Source organism: Mycteria americana, chromosome Z, assembly GCF_035582795.1.
Source record: "Mycteria americana isolate JAX WOST 10 ecotype Jacksonville Zoo and Gardens chromosome Z, USCA_MyAme_1.0, whole genome shotgun sequence".
In the NCBI taxonomy this organism is placed as follows: domain Eukaryota; kingdom Metazoa; phylum Chordata; class Aves; order Ciconiiformes; family Ciconiidae; genus Mycteria; species Mycteria americana.
Window position 1 is genome coordinate 41,429,065 of NC_134396.1, and position 20,543 is coordinate 41,449,607.

The 20,543-nt window shown below is 43.7% G+C and overlaps 2 protein-coding genes across 5 annotated transcripts in view; both read left to right on the forward strand.

Moving 5' to 3' along the window:
- Nucleotides 1-10,291: 10,291 nt before the first annotated feature.
- CKS2 (CDC28 protein kinase regulatory subunit 2) lies at nt 10,292-13,737 on the forward strand. Its single transcript, XM_075488260.1, has 3 exons — nt 10,292-10,401; nt 11,948-12,075; nt 13,294-13,737. Exons 1-3 carry the CDS (start codon nt 10,343-10,345, stop codon nt 13,344-13,346), a joined length of 240 nt encoding a protein of 79 aa, XP_075344375.1. The 5' UTR covers nt 10,292-10,342; the 3' UTR covers nt 13,347-13,737.
- A 2,113-nt stretch (nt 13,738-15,850) lies between these two features.
- The window catches only part of SECISBP2 (SECIS binding protein 2), a 28,239-nt gene continuing 23,546 nt past the window's right edge, over nt 15,851-20,543 (forward strand). For 2 of the 4 annotated variants that reach the window (XM_075526186.1, XM_075526187.1), the window contains exons 1-3: nt 15,851-15,984; nt 17,691-17,836; nt 19,661-19,922. In XM_075526186.1, coding sequence (XP_075382301.1) covers nt 15,943-15,984; nt 17,691-17,836; nt 19,661-19,922 — 450 coding nt within the window. In that variant the 5' untranslated portion in view covers nt 15,851-15,942. The remainder of the gene's footprint in view (nt 15,985-17,690; nt 17,837-19,660; nt 19,923-20,543) is intronic. The other 2 variants (XM_075526188.1, XM_075526189.1) reach the window with 2 other exon arrangements.

Genomic DNA, 20,543 nt, shown 5'->3' on the forward strand with positions numbered 1-20,543 from the left:
GAGCATTGGTTGCTATGGAAATCATCATCTGCTAAATCCAGCATTATTGATTTTGTTTAACGTGGGAATACTTCAGTGTGGCTCCTTTTCAGATCTGAGCTGTAGTCTTTAGACAAGGTTCTGATCACTCCTTTCACAGGAAAATCCATAGAAAGAGAGTTAGAGAGAATTAAATCTCAACAAAATGACACAGATCAACACTAGCCTCCAAGCCCTGTAAGGATCTGAATGGATCACAGACATTTTGTATCTCCACCCCTACTCTGCAAGCTGGGCTCTTCTATGACTTGGGAGTAATTTATTCAAGAACGCCTTCAAAATGTAGTTCTTGAACCATCCAGGTACTGGAAGGAGCATGCATCGTAATTGGCTCCATTTCTCAAGTCAATTTACCCTCTCTCAGATGGAAATCCTCAGTAATTCAGCTAGATTATTTTCAGCAGTTACACTAGCTTATTTACAGACTGCTAAACCATCAAAACATAGCATCAGTCTTTAGTCTCTCCAAGACCTGGTTCACATTGTTGTGAACTGAAAAACAAAACAACAATAATCCATTTTCTTAATTAACTGAGGGGAGGTTAATTAGCACACAAACAACTCCATGCTTATGAAAATGTTTTTCAAATTGAGTAAGGCAATAAATCCAAATTTAAGTATCTAAACTGAGGTAAACTAATACTGAAGATCAAATCTGCAAATACAAATATTGTTAGTATTACACATACTAGTAGTCTAAGTCTGTAGGATCAGTGCTTTGAGGATTACTGGGGTTGTGAAATACTAGGCAAATACCATATAAATGCAGAAAATAAAATCACAGTCAAAACATTAGTTTACTGAATATCAGAACTAAGTGAGACTGATCTTCTACTGACTCATGGTTTGTGAATGATCACTGTCTCAGAAGGTATGCGCACCAAAGGCTGAAGGATATTTACCACTGAGGCATTTACATAAAGTCTTTTTTCCCATGTAAATTCTTTGGTGTCTAGTCAGGTATGAGTTTAACTATAACATCATCTCCCATCAGGGTGCTTCTGCTCTATCTGGCCACCTGTTACCACGAAACCTGCAGTAATTTATTTATCAACATTGCTGTTAAGTTTGACCAAACCAGCCACTAGGTTCAAAAGCTAACTGAGGATCAAAACCAACAGAGAGTATGTTTTTTTATTGTTTAAGCCTTGCTTCCATGGGAAACTTTAAAAATATAAAAGCACAGATAACAGTTCATCAATATGAATCAATATGAATATGAATGTGATTCACACTCAAATTATTCACAAATTATTAGCTGTGTATATGATTATGACTCAGGAAGACAGTACAAAAGGTTCCTTGACTGTGATCTTGCTGTTCTATTCAGGCAAATACATTCAAGTATCTGACATTAGTATTTTATAAGGACATGTTTGAAAACAGAACTGCAGTAAAAGTATATATAACTTAAATTTTTCAAATATCTCATAGAACTGAACAGAAAAAGCTGTAGAGAATTATAATCTGAAATTGCTATGCACACCACAGATGGGAAACTTTGCATCTGTTAAAAAGCACAGAAAATATTTTTATTCACCATAACTTACATCCTGAATTCTGTATATGCAATAATCAGATGCACATGGGCCCTTCATTATGACAGATTTTTATTTATCATAGCCCACACAAGTCTGTGGATGGCCCTGGTCACAAGCAACAGGTTACACAGAGGATTTAAATCTGCTCCTGTCTAGATATAAGAAATCATCCAAAAAAACCATGTTCAGTCCATCTATAGTCCTGAAGAGGCTCCATGCTGACTACAGTCACGCTGTTCTCATACAGAATGCAGATTACTGCTGCTCAAAATTATATGTGCCTGCTTAACAGCTACAGAAGACAGAGAGAGAAGCTCAAGAACATTTTCTTCATGCTTTTGCCATTTTATCTTGCGTTTCAGCAGCAAGAGCTAATTGGATAGGGCTTTGAGCAGGAGCATGCTCTCCAGCTGAGCAGCTCACGTGTTTCTCCTAACGGGCCTATGCCCCTGAGGCTATGCGGAACCCTTTTCAGTCTGTACTACGGCAAACTTCTTTGATACATGCTTCAATATATACCTTCAACACGCTGAGGCATGAGTGTATGGTAAGAGCTAGTCAGCAGCCTTTCTCTTTAATAAATGTAGGTATTTGTGGTTTCATTCACTTCTGACCTGGTTCAGAAGCTTCAGAGTCAGGATCTGATCCACCACCTAATAATCTAATTCCAGAAACTAACTTATTTGACTATGAAAATGTATTACAATTCAAATTAAAAGGTCATTCTAGAGCACTGGAGAAAAAAAAAATTACTTTTGTTCTACAGCTCAATACTGGCAAAAGTTACAATGGGAAGGCATAACTGACCAGAGAAAGCAGGCCTCAAAGAAATCACTGATCAGCGACAGGATCAGTTGGACCTAAAACATTCCTGCAGGATGTATTTTTTTCTACAATGTTCTAGATAATAAAATTAGGTACTGGTAGGAAATGTTTCCTAAGGTCTAGCCCAAAGCTGCCTTGACAAAGTTTAAGCATTTTTGTTCTCTCCACACCGGATACAGGACAGTTTATTACCTTCTTTGCAGTGTGACTGTCACAGCCTTTGCGTATAATGATATTCTGAAGAGAATGCCGAAGAGCCCTGTTTCACACAGTATCACACAGCATGGCTGAGGTTGGAAGGGACCTCTGGATGTCATCTTGTCTGACATCCCTGCTCAAGCGGGGCCACCTAGGGCCCATTGCCCGGAGCCATATCTAGACGGCTTTGGAAGATCTCCAAGGATGGAGACTCCAGCAGCTCTCTGGGCAACCTCTGCCAGTGCCTTGTCACCCTCGCAGTAAAAAAGTGTTTCCTGACGTTCAGGAGGAACATCCTGTGCTTCAGTTTGCGCCCATTGCCTCTGGTCCTGTCACTGGACACCAATGGAAAGAGCCTGGCTCTGTCTTCTTTGCACCCTGCCTTCAGGTTTTTATATACATTGATAAGGTCCCCCCCGAGCCTCCTCTTCTCCAGGCTGAACAGTCCCAGCTCTCTCAGTCTTTCCTCATAGGAGAGATGCTCCAGTGCCTTCATCATCTTTGTGGCCCTTCATTGGACTCTCTCCAGTAGCTCCATCTCTCTCTTGTACTAGGGAGCACAGAACTGGGGACAGTACTCCAGCAGCAGCCTCACCTGTGCTGAATGGAGGGGAAGGATCATCTCCCTCAACTTGCTGGCAACACTCCTCCTAATGCAGCCCAGGATTCCATTAGCCTTCTTTGCTGCAAGGACACAGTGCTGGCCTGTGCTCTACTTGGTGTCCATCAGGACTCCCAGGTCCTTTTCTGCAAAACTGATCTCCACCTGGGTGGTTCCCACCACGTAGTGGTGCTTGTGGTTGTTCCTCCCAGGTGCAGGACTTTGCACTTCCCCTTGTTCAACTTCATGAGGTTCCTCTCAGCCCACTTCTGCAGCCCATCGACCTGGCAGCACAACCCTCTGGCACACCAGCCACTCCTCCCAGTTTTGTGTCATCTGCAAACTTGCTGAAGGTACACTCTGCCCCATTGTGCAGATCATTGATGAAGATGTTGAACAGGATCAGACCCAGTACTGACCCCTGCAATACACCACTAGTTACTGGCCTCCAACTAGACTTTGCACCACTGATCACCACCCTCTGGGCCCAGCCATTCACCTTGCTGTCTGTACATCGAGCCCATACATCAACAGCTTCTCTATGAAGATGTTACAGGAAACAGTGTCAAAAGCCTTACTGAAGTCTAAGAAGACAATAAGCACTACTCTCTCCCTGGCTCTGCCAGGCCATTTCATCATAGAAGTTTAACAAGTTGGTCAAGTGTGACCTACCCTTGGAGAATCCATACTGAGGACTCCTGATGCTTTTCTTGTCGTTCATGTGCCTGGAAATGATTATCAAGCTTAACCATTTAACAAGCTTATTACTTTATTTCAGTAATTTTACAAATGATATCCCTAATGTTAAGGTTTTCATTCTAGGGAAAAGATATCAAATTAATAGTGGAACTTAACAAATTCCTGGTACTGTTGCATTATTTATCATTGAGCAATGTTTTTAAGTCTTGTCAGGGAAAAGAAATGATGAAAGAAGCAGCTGGAATGGCAGTCCAGTACTAAATAATCTCTCCTAACCCTGGATTACTAAAACCAGTATGTTATTTTTGTTAGCTCTACCAGTTGCCTGACAAATATAGTTGTTTAAACCTGAGGAACAAGGATTTTCAAAATAATTTGATGGATCTGAAAGAAAATTGGATGCATATCTGCCTAAGAATCCTTTTAATCCTCTTCAAAATTACGATTTGGTATGAGTATTTGCAATAGAAGGAAAAGTTGCTTTAAAGGGACTACAGGCTTTCACTTCTGAGTGAACTCAAAGGAGGTTTATGCATAGGCTTCCATAAAGGTCAATTTTCTCTCACGTTCAATATGCATGAGACAAGCTGAAAGGTTATAAAGAAGGCATGTAGATGAAACGTCTTCCATCCAGCAGAACCCCTTTCTCATGGTGGTTTGATCTTTTTTACCATTATTACACAACGCCATTCCTAACATAAATTATTGTGTACTCTCTGCCTTAAGTATTCAAAAATAACAGTTGTGCTGCCTGAAACTAAGCTAAAAAAAATGTATTCTGTTTTGGATAATCCAACCAATACCTTAGAAAACTTGCAGGTGGTTTGTACTTGAATGATTACACTGGAATTTATTATTCCTGCCGAGGATCTTTGTTAATGAAAGGAATTTCACACATTTAACTACACCAGTACAAAAATAGTGACTTCATTTTGCCTGTAAATGACCTGTGCCAACATGTCCTAAGATGCAGTCCAGTTAAGAGAAAAATATTACTGCTGGATTATGATAAGCACCCCTTTTAATGGTTGTAAGGCGTGAGACTGGTTTAAACTTTAGCATTTAAGACATCAGGCTGCAGTACCAGTAAAAACAATGCTGCTAAAAACAATGACCCCTACCCATGCATATGTGTCAGCACTTGTGCCTCACATGACTTCAATTTTTGTCTCCCCATCAGAACAGTTTTCAGTCAAATGTATTACATGATCACAGACAATACCCACGTTTCTGGCAGCACCATGAAAGCAGAAAATTAAACTAGTCGTCTTTTACTGCAGAGGCCCAACAAGGACGGAATGACAATCTCACAGTTACTGTCAATGGCATATAAAGTGTATAAAGTTTCCCCAGCTGATCCTCTGGTTCCAGTCAAGCTGGGGAATGAAATAATAGACTTTTTAATTGATAGGGGAGCCACACATTCTGTAGTAAGTAGTTGTAGGGGACCCTTAAGTAGAACTAAAATAAGTGTTGTTGGTGCAACAGGGAACAAGACTTTAAGGCCATTTTTACAACCTATGGAATGTTCAGTTGGAAATACTAAATTAACTCATTAATTCCTTTGATGCCAGAATGCCCCCCTTACCATTGCTTAGACGGGATTTACCTTGTAAACTGAATGCACAACTAACTTTTTCTGAAGACTCTGCTCAGTTGCATAGTCCTCCAGAGACTGCCTGGAAAGCCCAGATATGTTTGTTAACCGAGAAAGATCCTAATGAAGAAATGAATATTCCAGAGGAAGTACTGAATGCGGTCACACCTCTACTATGGGCATCAAAAATACCCATACGAGTGAAGAATGTGATCCCGGTAAAGACTGAACTGCAACCAGGAGCTCAATCGGTAAGAAAGAAACAACACCGCATTAAGCTGGAGGCCCAAAAAGGATCAAAACCTGTAATAAGCTCCTTTTTAGAACATGGATTGTTACAGGAGTGTTAGTTGGAATTTAATACTCTCATCCTACCTGTAAAGAAGCCCCATTCTTCTGAATATAGACTGGTACAGGACTTATGAGAAATTAATGCAAGGACAGTAGATGTCCACCCTGTGGTTCCAAATCCATATACCCTCCTTACTTCAATCCCTCACAGTAATACTTATTTCGCAGTATTAGATTTAAAGGACGCCTTCTTCTGTATACCTGTGGATGAGCAGAGCCAGACCCTCTTCACCTTTGAATGGGAGAATCCAACTACAGGATGAAAGACACAACCCTGCTGGACTGCCCTTCCCCAAAGATTCAAGAACAGCCCTACCTTGTTTGGTAACGTACTAGCCAAAGAATTGGAACTACAGCAAAGCAATCATGATGCTGTAACATTGTTCAATATGTTGATGATTTGCTGATTGGTTCTGACAGTTATGAGGCATGTCTGGAAGCCATCATCAGTTTGCTTAACTTTCTGGATTTGGCAGGGTATCCGGTTTCTAAGAAAAAGGCTCAGATTGGGAAAAAAAAAAAAAGGTCCAATATATGGGGTTTGAAATCACCAAAAGACAGAGAGAATTAAGTACAGAAAGAAAAGAGGCAATTTGTAGAATTGCTGTACCTACATCATAGAAGCAATTAAGAGGATTTCTGGGAATGGCCAGATGGTGTCACTTATGGATTCCCAGTTTTGGACTAATTGCCAAACCACAGTATGCTGCTGTGAAAGGACCTGAGGGGGTTCTTGAATGGACACCTGAATGTAGGAACAGTTTTGATGAGATTAAAAGGAAACTCATGGACACTCCTGCTTTGGGACTCCTGAATTTGAGGACTATGTTTGTACCTCATGCTGTGTCTTCTCCACTTGAAAACAAAGGGCATCATTGGATCTCCCCAAGCATGTTAGCAAAATATCAAGCAGTGCTGCTGGAACAAGATGATGTTGTAATCTCTCTGACCTCTGCTCTAAATCCTGCAACTCTGCTAATTTCTGAAAAGATGATGGAAATTCTACTCAAGAAACTGCACCAAGAAACACTCTCAGCAGCAGATGCATTAGTATTAATTGCCAAAAGACACGTCATTGGCCCAAGAATGCAAAACCTAGCGGATATAATAGTTAAAAAGTGCACTATTTGTTGCACCAATAACCCCAAAAATGTGAAGAAAATCATGGGAGGAATTGTAAAACAAGGAATAACTCCCAGGGAATACTGGCAAATAGATTTTATAGAATTGCCAAGGTGTAATCTGTATAAATATTTATTGGTAATGGTAAACACCTTTTCTGGTTGGCCCAAAGCTTTCCCTTGCTGCACTAACAAGGCTAGGGAAGTGATTAAAATTTTATTGAAAGAAATGACCCCTAGATTTGGTGTTCCGGAAGGTATATCCTCTGATAACAGATCCCACTTTATTGCAGAAACAGTGCACGGAGTTTCTAGATTTCTAGATATTAAATGGGATTTGCATACCCCTTGGAGGCCACAGTCCAGTGGCAAAGTAGAAAGAATGAATCAAACTCTAAAAAGACAGATTTCTAAAGTGTGTCAGGAAACTCAAATGAAATGGGTAGATATTCTACCCATAGCATTAATGAGAGTACGAACTACACCCAGAGTTAAGGAAGGTGTGAGTCCATTTGAGATCCTGTATGGGAAACCATATCCAATCAACCATTTAACCACAAAGGGAGACCAAATGCACATAAAGGGACAGGCTGTAATTAAAGAGTATTTGCTATCTCTCTCGCAGAATTTATCCTTCCTGCATAGGTACCTAAACCAGAAGACTCCCATTCCCTTGGACACTCTGGTACGCCCATTCCAGCCACGAGCCACAATCTATGTATGAACTTGGAAAGATGAGCCCTTGAAAGAAAAGTGGAAAGGACCTTACAGAGTGCTATTAAAAACTTATACAGCGATAAAGGTGAATGGGATCAACTCCTGGATTCATCATACTAGAGTAAAGAAGGCACCAGACCAGGACAAGTGGACCTCTATGCCAACTGGAGAACTGAAACTCTGACTAACCAGGGACTGTCAATGAATTGTATCAAGGTTTTCCTTTTAGAAAACTACTATTGAAATTCCTCCTAGGACACTCTTGGAAAGTGTTATTAATTTAGCATAGTTATAATGAAAATTGTATCTCTGATGTTGATTAACCTAGCATTTACTTTTTGTAACAGAAATCTAATCTTAAAACTTGTCCAATCCTTTGGAAGAATCCATAATGTCAGCAGTATAATGGCCTGTTCGCCATTACCTAAATCTGCAGCCAATCCCCTCGAGTGGGGAATTTTAACTTTAGATTTAAACTGAAACTTTCCTCATTCTCCAAATTACCTCCTTTCAGAGTCAAATGCGGCTGTACAATCTAACCGGACAAGTAGAACTATTAGCGAATGCAACCAGAGCAAGATTACAAGATTTAAAACACTCAATTACAGGAAACGTCAAAGATGACACTGCAGAACAGGCTAATCTTAGGTTTAATGTTATTACATGAACACGGGGTATGTGGGTACCTAAAACTGAAAAACAAGGGTGTTGCATCTGTATCCCCCATATAACTGAACATTTAGATCAACAAATAGACAAAGTAAAACAAATGGCAAAATCAAGTAGAAATATTCAGGCCTCTAAACAAAATATTACAAAGTTTTGGATTCTCCCTAACTGGATGGTTGGCAAGTTTACTTCAAATTATAATTATACTCATCATGATAATCACCTCTATTGTTGTTAGTTGTGTCTTAAAATGTGTTAAATGACTAATCGTACAAGTTATTAATGAGAACTAATAATGAGACATATGAGAAAAGTCTCATAGTCTCAAAGGGGGGAATTGTGGTCTAACAGTGTAGTCTAACAGGAGCTGGTGGAAGGCCAGGGCTTACGTAAAGCTGGTAAGGGGGATTCAGGCTGGAAAGCGGAATGTCTAAACAAGAATTACTGTCCTTGGGAGTAAAGCACATCCTGGAGAAATACATAAGCTATTTAAGATGTTTTGGAAACCATCTGAAACAAATAGTAGAAGCGTGATAAGAAGCACCCTCACGCGAACTGTTCTTATTATAATACTAAATGTCACACCCCTTGAGCTGGAGACCCGGGCCCAAGCAGAGACCCCTCACCTCTGAGCATGCCCAGAATATTAAAGTAGCACTGTATCTTTAAGTTGAAATAAGAGAAATGTAGACCAATAGAAAACTGCTTTGTGTAATTACTTATGCATATGCATAACTAGACTGTAACAATACTGCACCTGTATGACCGAACTTTGTGCTAGCTTTGTGGAGCTGCCACCTAGCACCCATCTCTGTGCAGACATGAAATAAAATACCTCTGCCCTCTGTGTATATTGGCGTCTTGCACACTGGGTAAACAACCTCACACTTGTGGGATAACGAGGAGAAAGCAGCATGCCATAGGCAGGGGACACAGAACGTGTGTGTTCTCACACACACAGACACAGCAACTGTCACAGGGCAACTACACCCAAGAAATACCACTGGAGTTTAGGAAAGTGCACAATTCAGTATTTACCTGCTGAAGAAGCCTGCTGCCAAAAAACCCATTCATATCCTAGGAACTGCAGTGCCTTTTAACAAAGCCTGGCAAGTTGCTACTTGACTATGAAAGTATTTACTGTGCTATTTTGCCCGGTAAGAACATTTGCAAGCTGAAATCCTGTCCACAGACCCCACACGGCTCTGAACGCACCTGCACCCCTTATTTTCTCTTTGCACTCTCAGCAAGTAGCATGCAAGTACTACCAATAGTACTGCCTTTGAAGTCAGGGGAGCAGCCGCGTTCCTGAATTAGCCATAGTCCAGCATACCACGGACTCACAGAACCTACCGGGCCCCAGGGCATGCAGTACAGAAGTGGCACCAGGGCACAGCACACAGCACACATTTAATTTAAACCTGAGGCTTCATGAGGAGGCCGGAGAATCCTGCCATGAGCAACCCCCTAGGCAGCCGCACTGCGGCCGCGTGCGGCACAAGGGCCGCGCCAACCACACCAACACACGGCCCGGGCAGCGCTCACCAACGGCCACAACCTCCTCACCCGCTCCCTGCCCCTCCCGTACAGTCTAGAAACTTCTGGAACCGCGCGGCCCGGGCCGCGGCTGGCCAATCACCGCGCCCTGCGCCTCACGCCCGCCCCCTCGGCAACGCCCCCCAGCCCCGCCTTCCCCTTCGGGCCGGCGCTGCGCCCGCCTCCGCCGCGCGGCGCCGCTCTCCCCGCCACCACCCCCTTACGTAAGGCCCCCCTGCAGCTTCCGGGGATTGGTGGGAGGGCGAGCGCTCGAGTCACGCGGCGGCCGGCGGGCGTGGCGGCGCGGGACGCTATTGGCTGGCCCGGCAACGCCAATAAGAGTCGAGCTGTTAGATTCAAACGGAGCGGGGCGCGGGAGCGGTCGGTTATCTGCGGGGCTGCCGTGAGGAGAGTGGTCCTGTCGTTCCTCCTACTGCCGCTTCTCGCCATGGCCCAGAAGCAGATCTACTATTCCGACAAGTACTTTGACGAGCAGTACGAGTACCGGTATGAGGCTGTGGGAGAGCGCGGGAGGGCCGGCTGAGGGGATTAGGAAGGGGCTCCTGCCGGCCCTTTTGGAGGGGGGTGGCTTGGGCAGGCCCCTCTCCTGGGGCTTGTGCGCTGCCCTCAGGGAGTAAGCTCCGGCGGTGGCGGCAGTGAGCGTGCCTCTGGCTTCCGTGGAGCCAGAGGGGCTTAAAGCCTGCGGGCAGGGGCCGTGCCTTGCCTCTCCATGGTGGGTGTTTGCCTAGCTTTCGAGCAGCCGGGAGGAGGCGGGGGGGTGATCTGAGTGCCGGTCTCGGCTGGCCCTTCCAGAGCGGCCGTTCGGTGAGCGGGCAACGGAAGCCCCAGCCAGAGGGCGCCGAAGGAAGCAGCGGAGGCGGGGGCAAAGCCCGCTGGGCCTCCCCGGCGCAGCGACGGTGGCCGAGCTGGGCTTGGAGAGCGCTCGGCCCCTGCTGACGAGACCGGCGTGGCGACCGCCAGCTCCATCCGCCCCGCGGTGACTCTAGCGGCAGCTGCGCGGGCAGCGGCGGCGCCTCCCGCCGGAGGAGGGCTTGGGCCTCCCGGGCGGCCTCGGGCCCTGCCGCCTCGCCTCGCGTGGGTGCGGTAAGAAGCTGAAGTAGGGACCTCAATCCCTTGTGTCCAAAGTGCTCTACACAGCTAGGAGTAACATCTTGTACTGCATCAATTCGAGCTCTGGATGAAGCATGCATTTGGGTTAACCCATCAGCTCTGAAGGCAGTTCATAAGGCCACGTCAAAACGTAGTACTGATGAATGCAGTTTGTAAAGCCTTCGAGACAGTGCTCTCTCTGCGAGTTTTCAAAGCTCTGCTATAGCACCAGTCAGTTGTGCACTATAACTGATATTGTTGAAGTTGAGTCCTCTAGGCTTACTTGAAAGCACTACTACAAATTGGGCTTTTTTTTCCTCTGTGTAGAGATCTAAGTGCCGCCCTTGCAGCTGACTCTTACGATCTCAAAACCAAGATTGAATGTTTTGCTCTCTATTAAGTGATAAAGGAACTTGCAAATGTGGAGAGCAGGCTGTATGTTTCTTCTCAGCTGACAGATCAGGCTCTTAAGTGGTGCTAGTGTACTGTCTTTCTAAACCAGTACTGTGGTCTCTGTGGAAAATACCTTGGCGGTTACAAAATGCAAAATACAAACAAGAGTGACTCAATCATTCTAAAAGTCCAAAGTCCTTATTTTTCAAATAGCTGATATGATGGCTGATTGCCAGGAACACATACTTCCATACAAGTAGCATGATTAGAGCATGCAGGGGAATTAATCTCTTCTAGAAAGTAGGTTGACTGTTTCAATGTACAGTTGTGTTACAGATGTAATGTTTAGTAGACAAAGTGAATTAAAAACTGGATTCTGGGACAGATGCTTCATAATCAAACTAGTGGTATCAGTCAGGCTTCTTTATAGGGAATGCTGGTATTCATAACTGAACTTGCTTACTGTCTTTCAGTGTAGATCTGTGCAAGTTTTCTAGTGTATGCAGGCATTAATGTATGTAGCATGTATTTAATAATTAAACCTTTACAGACACGTGATGCTGCCAAGAGAACTTTCAAACCAAGTGCCAAAGTCCCATCTAATGTCTGAAGAGGAGTGGAGACGACTTGGTGTTCAGCAAAGTTTTGGCTGGGTTCACTATATGATCCATGAGCCAGGTAAGCACACCTGAACAGAATTAGATTAACAAAAGAGTCTAAAATATCAACTTCCTGGTGCTCAACTGAAGTGTTTAGTGCAAAATTGCTCCTGCTGTGGAATCCAGCTGGAATTCACTACTGAATGTTTAGACTCCTCTTTATCATCTCGTAGCTATTTTAGCCATTTGGCACCAAAGGCAACCTAACAGCCTTTATTCACATACCTTCACATCTTGCTCCCAGAACTGCAGAATGCTAGCCTTGTCCGAGGTATGTGTGGTCTGTCAGTAGACAAAACATGCCAGACTAGAAACTGTTCCTACCTGTGCCTACAGAAATAGGCTGCTTGTGAGCTTTTGAATAATGTTACTATCTTAGTGACTCAACCAAACTTTATGTAGCAGCATATCTTTAAATCATAAAGCTGACACACCTACTTTTTGGACAAAAACTTAATAGGTGCTCACAAGGTCCTGTATTAATGCTCAGAAAAGTCTACAGTGTAGTTTTAACTCTAGTTGTACAGCCTACAGTCTTTCACTTAATGGGGTGTGAAGCGCTAGAACTCTACCAAGGAGGATGTACTGAAAACAGCCATTCAAAGTAGCTTACCATTGACAGGCCTGACTAAATGTAACTGGTGATAGATGAATTGCAGCAGCATGGAGTTCCAAGTTTCTGAAGAACCAGGTGAAGAAATTAGTGTAACCTTCCATTGTTTCCCTTACCTGTGCACCTTTGATACTTGGGGCTTTTTTGGAGGAGTTTACAATTATGTCAGATCAATAATAATGTATGCTGGCTGTATTAACTAAAGTGGTTTTTGTTGATGCTTGACATGATGTACCTAACAAGGACAGCATCAGCAGTTTGTTATTTAAGTTACAGTAACAAAGCTCATCAAATAGCCCAATGTAGAGAGACAGAGTTAGTACCAATACTAACTAAACTATCTTATGATACTACTAAACTAGTAGTATTGGTTAGTACCAATACTACTAACTATCTTATGATACTGCCAACATTTGGTGTAAAACTTTCAAAAGCACCTGTTTGACTGTTGTAAGGTTACTGCAGTACTTACACATGGGGCCGAATCTGTGGACTTGGCTTCTTAATCTGTTTATTATTTGCCAGCAAGCTTCAGCTACTTTTTAAGACTTCCTAAATGCAAGAAATCCCTGTAATCAAGACTTGGGTGACAGACTGACACTTTGTTCAATTTTATTTCTGCAGAACCGCACATTCTTCTCTTCAGAAGACCTCTTCCAAAGGATGAGCAGAAATGAACCATTGTCTATAAATATTCTCCTAAATCTTCTGGAACTATGTATATGTATATATGTTGGTAGTATTCAGTGAATACTTTAAAATGTACACAACATAACATCCATACCTGTGTATGAGCTGTATTATTCACAGCAACAAAGCTCAGTCAAATGCAATTCCAAGTAGGCTGCTATGGTGTTCAAAGAGTGATGAAGTTACCTTCTTTACTGTAAGTGCCTATCTGACTTTTCAATGAATCTTTTTTATTAAAGTTTAAATATTGCATGTTCTGACTAGATGATCACTTGTTACTGTGTTCAATAACTTTTGCACTCAGCTGTTTTGCTGAAGTGTAGCATGTTCAAACTCAGTGGCTCACCTGTTTAGTAGTAGGCATAAAGAAATAAAGTCTATTTTAATGCTCTATAAAACCTAAGTGTCTAGAGTTCTAATTCACCAGACGAAACAAACATTCAATGTCTAATGTGTTAAGAGTACCTATTTCAGAAAAAAATTAGCTTAGTGAACCTATTTTGTTTCTCTGCAAGAATTATTTTGCCCTAAAGGCCAAAGTTCCTAACTCTGATTTGAATTGGGAACTGCAGGTAGTCTGAAAAGAAAGCTGGCAGTGGTAGGTAACACTCAGACTAGCGTCTGACATGCTCAAACTATGGGACTCTGTAGTTGATGTAGGTTATCATGGGATTAATTATTCTGCAATGACAACTTGTCATCCTACTTCTCATGAGGTGTCTGGTCATAGGACACAAGGGAATGGCTTAATGCTGCATCAGGGGAAGTTCAGATTGGATATTAGGAAGAAGTTATTCACTGAGAAGGGTGGTCCAGCACTGGAACAGGCTCCCTGGGGAAGCAGTCATGGCCCCAAACCTGTCAGTGTTCAAGAAGTGTTGGGACAATGCTCTTGGAGATAACTTTGAGGTTGCCCTGTGTGGAGTCAAGAGTTGGACTTAATTCTTGTGGGTCCCTTCCAACTTGGGATATTCAATGATGATTTGGTATAAACTTGTCTTAAGGTGTTAAGTAGTAGTTAATATTTCAGAGATATTTTTATGCTTGTTTGATTTCCTTTAGCAGTACCAGTCTAGCCTTCTGTTGCAAACTTTTTAGTCTGCACTTCCTGTCTTGCATCTGGGTTTTTTTTTTCTGGGAAGCTAGCTTGACTCTGTCTTTGTGTAGGTGTTGTGATTTAATCCCAGCTGGCAAGTAAGCACCACACAGCTGCTCGCTCAGTCCCCTCCCAGTCGGATGGGGGAGAGAATCAGAAGGGCAAAAGTGAGAGAACTCCTGGGTTGAGATAAAGACAGTTTAATAGGTAAAGCAAAAGCTGTGCATGCAAGCAAAGCAAAAGAAGGAATTAATTCACTCCTTCCCATCGGCAGGCCATCTCCAGGAAAGCAGGGCTCCATCATGTGTAACGGTGACTTGGGAAGACAAATGCCATTGCTCTGAATGTCCCCTGCTTCCTCCTTCTTCCCCCAGCTTTATATGCTGAGCATGATGCCATATGGTATGGAATAGCCCTTTGGTCAGCTGGGGTCAGCTGTCCCAGCAGTGTCTCCACTCGCTGGTGGGGTGGGGTGAGAAGCAGAAGAGGCCTTGACTCTGTGTAAGCACTGCTCAGCAGTAACGAAAACCTTCCTGTATTGTCAATGCTGTTTTCAGCACAAATCCAAAACATAGCCCCATACTAGCTACTGTGAAGAAAATTTAACTCTATCCCATCCAAAACCAGCACAATTTGCCTGTAGCTTAACTGATAAAGTACGCACTCTCCTTGTGTAGTGCGTGCTTGCAATTAAGGATGCTATGATGAAGGCCAGAAGTAAATAACCTGCCAAATTTGGTGAGGAAAATAACCCTCGTGGTCTTTCCTCTGAAGTTGCTAGAGATGTCTGTGTCGGTGGTGGTCAGACGGCCGGTAAGAGGCTCTCAGTGCTGAAGTGTAAGACTACGGTCCCACCCCTCGGGGGGCTCTGCAAGTGCAAGCAGACGCCGTAACTAGAAGCACGACCAGTAAGGGCCGTGTTGAGCTGTGCTCGAGCCATGCTTTTCCCCAGGGAAAGGCACGTTGTCTTTTGATGTCCCGCTGCCATCGGTGGTCCTTAAAAGGCTTTCTGCCCATCTGTCCCCTGTAAGTGCCTACCTTCATGCCCCTCTGTCCCTTGGGGCACGAAGACCAGCTGCACACCGCGGCAGGGCGGCTCAGGCAGGATCGAGCCCTAGTCGCTGCCCGTACCTCCTCCCTCAACCCCTCGGCCGGGGCCGGGGCTGCTCTGCCCGCATGCGGTGGCGTGGCTGGCTGGTCTCTCCAACTCGCGACCGCAGGTTACGTGACTGTGCTGTGGTCGTTTGCTGTTTCCTCGGAAAACCGCCCCGGGCCCCGGTGGCGGGCGGAGGGGCGGCTGGGCGGCTCTCCCGGCCCCGCGGCCGCGGGACCCCGCCCCCTGGGCCGCGGGGGCGGGACCGACCGGCCACCGCCCCGCCTCCCTGGGTGGTGACGTCATCGCGGCGCGCCGCTGCGCCGAGCGCGGGGCGGCAGGGAAGCGGGCTGTGTCAGGGGCGGCGGGGCGGGGGTCGCGGCTCGCCCACGCCATGTCCCAGGAGAGGCGGCCGGGCTCGGGCCGCGGCGGCGAGGTAAGGGCGGCGGCAGCAGCAGCTCCTCGCAATCCCCCGCTCCCTCCCCAGCTCCTCCCGGCCTGTTGCGTAACGGCGGTGCGGAGCCGCCTTCGGCGAGCCGCCTCCTGCGCCCGGCGCGGGAGCCGCGGGCGGCCTGCCGGGGCCCGCGGCGAGCTGCCTTTCCCTCGCCCGGGCTGGCGGGAGCCGGGGCCTGCCCGCTCAGGGGCGGCTGCGTGCGGCCCCGCCGGGCCGAGCGCTCTGCCTGCCCGCGGGCCTCCGCCGAGGCGGGGCGAGTGACTCGCACCGCGCCTTGAATCAGGCTCTGGTTCAGGACGGGGGAGAAGAGTCCTTCTGGAGGGACGAGCCCGGGGCGGGGGGCAGCTCAGGCTGGTCACTTCCCGCCGCTCGGGCGGCGAACCCCAGACGTCGCTCACAGTGAGCTCAAGTGTGAAAACCGCTTCTGTCTCGGGTAGCGCAGGGTCCGCGGCAGGGACGGGGTCACGTTACGGTCGCTTTAGAGATGGGTGCACAAGTTCTAACCGGTAACGACGGCGTTGCGCTGCTCGTGGACTTACTTCCGGTCAGGCTCGGGGGTCTCTAAAGTTAGTGATTAGCCTGCAATCAGTTGCTTCCTGTGAGACGCTACGTGATTAGGGAGTAAGGTATTCTCAATAATTGTTCAATAATGTTTTGCTTTAGTTACCTCCCACGCTTGTGGTTTTCATGTATGTTAATGTACTTAACTGTGCAAATTTCATCTTTTATTTGTCGCTGCTGCAACGGATGTTCACTGTATATTTGGACCTGCCTGGTAAATTCAGAAATTGAAGAGTTTGCAGTTATTTGTAATTTACTTTACGCTGTCAGAGCTCTTTAAATCTTTGTGATACAAGTGACTGCTGAGCCACTATAGGATGCACGGAGTCCAGTTTATATGCTCAAGCGTTGAAATTACCGTTCAAATACTTTTAAAAGCCTTGTGTGTTATTTAGTCATTGAAATTGGCTTTGACAAGTGAAAAAATCCCAGTTTTCATGTAGTGTGTCAGTTACCCCAAAATACACAATCAACTATAGGAATGACTCGTGTGTATTAGAGTGAGTAAAGCAGTGTAAGACTGTAATGGCAGTGAATACTTTGAGTCTCATTTCAGTGTCCTTCCAGATATACATATCCAGTTTAACTTGATGGTGATTCAGAACAAATGGAAAATTTGTCTTAATAGATTTGTGTTGTACCAGAAATGAGAAGGCTATATAATTAAGTATTGATTTCAGAGAGACTGCCTTAAAATATGGACGTACACAAAGCCATTATTGTTACATACTTCCAGAGTTTGATTTTACAGTAGTGCTAGTATATGTTATGAGCTTTAGCTTATATTGCTCAAATCTAAAATAAGAATTAGTATATTAGCGTTTACTGCATCTTGTGTTAAGCAAGCCTCTGTCCTTTCCCTAACTGACCTTTGTGAGTGTTTCATGATAAATGTGGGTATTAAAGGAAATAACTTTCCAGAGCAGTCACATTTCTCTTAGAATTCCTTGGTTTTGTTTCTCCCTCCTCCTCCGTTTCCTTTTGGTGAGCTTTATTGTTTTGCATGTTTTGTTAGAAGAGAGCAAACTAATGCTTTCCTATGACAGTTAAGCTCACAAGGCTGAGTATTTTTCACTTATAACATTAATCTCCAAATGCATGTAGCCAAAAACCGTTTTGTTTCTCAGGGCATCAAGTTGTCAGCAGAGGTCAAACCATTTGTTCCAAAACATGCGGCGGTAACTGTGGCATGGTCAGAACCCTCAGAAGCTTGTGTCTTTCCTAGGTACTTAACTACATGCTACCCATTTGTTCAGGAACCATCTTTGGATAAGTATGTATATTTTCTGAATCTTATTTCTTGGGGGATTTTAACCTTCCTGTTTCGGACGTTGAATACTCTTACAAAGTCAAAGCTCTGATACATTAATATTCTAACTGTAGAAACGCTTGTGCGTTGTCTTCATGATTTAGGTTTTTGTATTTATGTTCTTTGGGCATATATCTGGTACCTTGTCTCTTGCTCCCAAGGGCCTGCATTGTTACAGAGCATTAAGAAATATTTGTTGGTCTCTAATGAGTGATCTGGCTCATCTGTGCTTTGGAAGGAGCTGAATCCAGTCCTTGGGTGAAAGAATGGTTGTGTTATGACAAGGCTGAGGTAAATAGAGTCATATAAAAGGAAGAGGAAGGTCCTCCAAGGTTTCTCATGCTGTAAAACATTTAAATAATGTATGGGGCTCCTCTTGGATCTCCTCTCCACAACCCGTGCATCCCCAGAAAGGCAGTTTTAGTAAGAGTGCTACAGGTTTCTGAAAGTTTTTTTTCTAATAAGGCCTGAAAAAAAAAGGCATTCATGGTAGACTTATAAAAGTATTGTTAACCCCAGAGCAAGCTAGAAAAAAGCCTACATAGTAGGGTAGGAAATAATCGAGTCTTGTAAGACTTGTGATGTTACATAGTTCTCTGCTTGCTTCTCAGAACTCTTAAGCATTGGATTAATTTTGCAGTTCCTGTGAAGTTATTGGTGCATCCTGACAAGTTCAGTTAGAGCCTTAGGGAACAAATTCATTGTAGGCCTTCATTTTATCCTACAGGAAATCTCAGTATTTTCAGCCCATTTTGATTTGTAGTAGAAATTTAACATGGAGGTGAGTATGGCCTGATCTATGCCATACTATTAGAAAGAACACAGCATTAGCATTAAATCAATTAACATTAAAAAAAAAACCCCAGCAGACAGCAGCAATATTCTGATGGATGTTTTGCCTTGTTGGGAATGAGCCGTCATTATGTTTTTTACTCTCATTTGTTCTCATTTTATTCTCTGTGTGTAAACTATGATTGTAAGAGTTGTTTTGACTACAGTCTATCAGGATAGCAACAGGCAGTAAGAAATGCATTATCTGAATTCTCTTGTTCTGATGGGAAAGTTCCTCTGTTTTTCATTATCTACCCAAGATTCAGAGGTTGGCCGCTTCATGGTGACCAGCTTTAAAAACTAAATGCAACTTTCTTAAGCTGAGAAGTTTCCTTTCTCCCTAATCAAATTTGGATCTCAGCATATAGTTTCTGTACAAAGTGTAGGAGGAAATTGGAAGGGAACTTTGAGTATACATTTGAAGGAAAAAGGCATGGCCCAGACATGTTGTGTTTTCATAAACTGTCACAGTTAAATGCAGGTCAGTTAATTATTATCTTATGATCCTGTATTGTATTTCATACATGTCATACCCCATAAGATGCTATACTACTACTTTGTTATTATGGCATTTTAGGATAGGCTTTACTCTTTAATGTTTGTATTTTTGCAGTCAAATATGTAATGCATGTTGTGTAGTTATACTATGCTTTTGGTTTGTTTCACAAGAAAAAACCTACTGAAAATAGGTACGAAGAATCTTGGTAACCTTAAACAGAAACGAGGACTACAACTGCAAAGCAGACGAGCTCTGAAACTTGGAAATTGATAACATCTGTATTTTAAAATATTTGCTAAACTGCATGGTTTTCCAAAACAAAATTTATTATTTTTGTGCTAAAGCAGTCTATAGTACTGAGTAAATACTTAATTAAAGTAACGTGGAGTAGTTTTCTTTTGAAACATAGCCTTCTTGTTAAACAAATTCTTCAGCCGAGGAATGATATGTTTATCTAGGCAACAAGTGTATGCTGAAGATTTGCCCTGGGATGACTTCTCATCTCTTTCTCAATGTCCATCACATAGTGTTCTGGGAGATCCTGCCTTCTGTGAATACTCCAGCTGCTCTTACTCACCTGATGTTGTTTCAAATGTATATCCAGTAGCTGGCTCACAATATCATTCTAACAACTCAACACATTATAATGGTTCAGGAATAGTCAGTGAATCTGCTGAGCAAACGTATCCAATCAGACAAGAAAGTAAGAATCTTTCAAAGGTGAGCAAATACATGTTTTTGATAAAATTAAATTCTTGTTTTAAATCAATCTTTCTAAATGTTTGGTTCATTTTTTAAAGTGAATAATCACTCTATGTTCTTGTAGTGATAATGAATGGCATTTAAAGAGGATGGTAGTAATGTGCCCAACTTCAGATTTCAAAAAAGTTCATGGAATTCTTCAGTTCAAATTAATACAGTTTTTCAAGCAGTATTTTTGGAACGTGAGGGGAATTTAATTCTTTTTCCTCAGAAAGCAGCATCTGGGGGAAAAAAAGAAAAAGGACCATTCATTTGTGAACTATGCTTTCCTTTGTTCACTAGGCTTGGGGGGAGGGAGGAAGGTCTTTTTTTGAGCCCAGTGGCAGCTTCCATGAACCTGAGTTGAGAGACCTGGTGACTGTCATCAGCTATGTGGCTGATAACTGATGAGACCACATCTGTTGTTGAAGGATTTCCGAGACCTGCTACAGGTAGAAAACAATCCACAAGAGAGGAGGAACTTGTGTTGGTGTGGAGAGGGAAGAAACATTCATGTTAGAAATGTTCTCTTTCAGTCAAAAGTAAAACAGATGTTTAGTAAACATCTTCTGTCATTTTTTGTGTGTGCCTGCTTGGGGA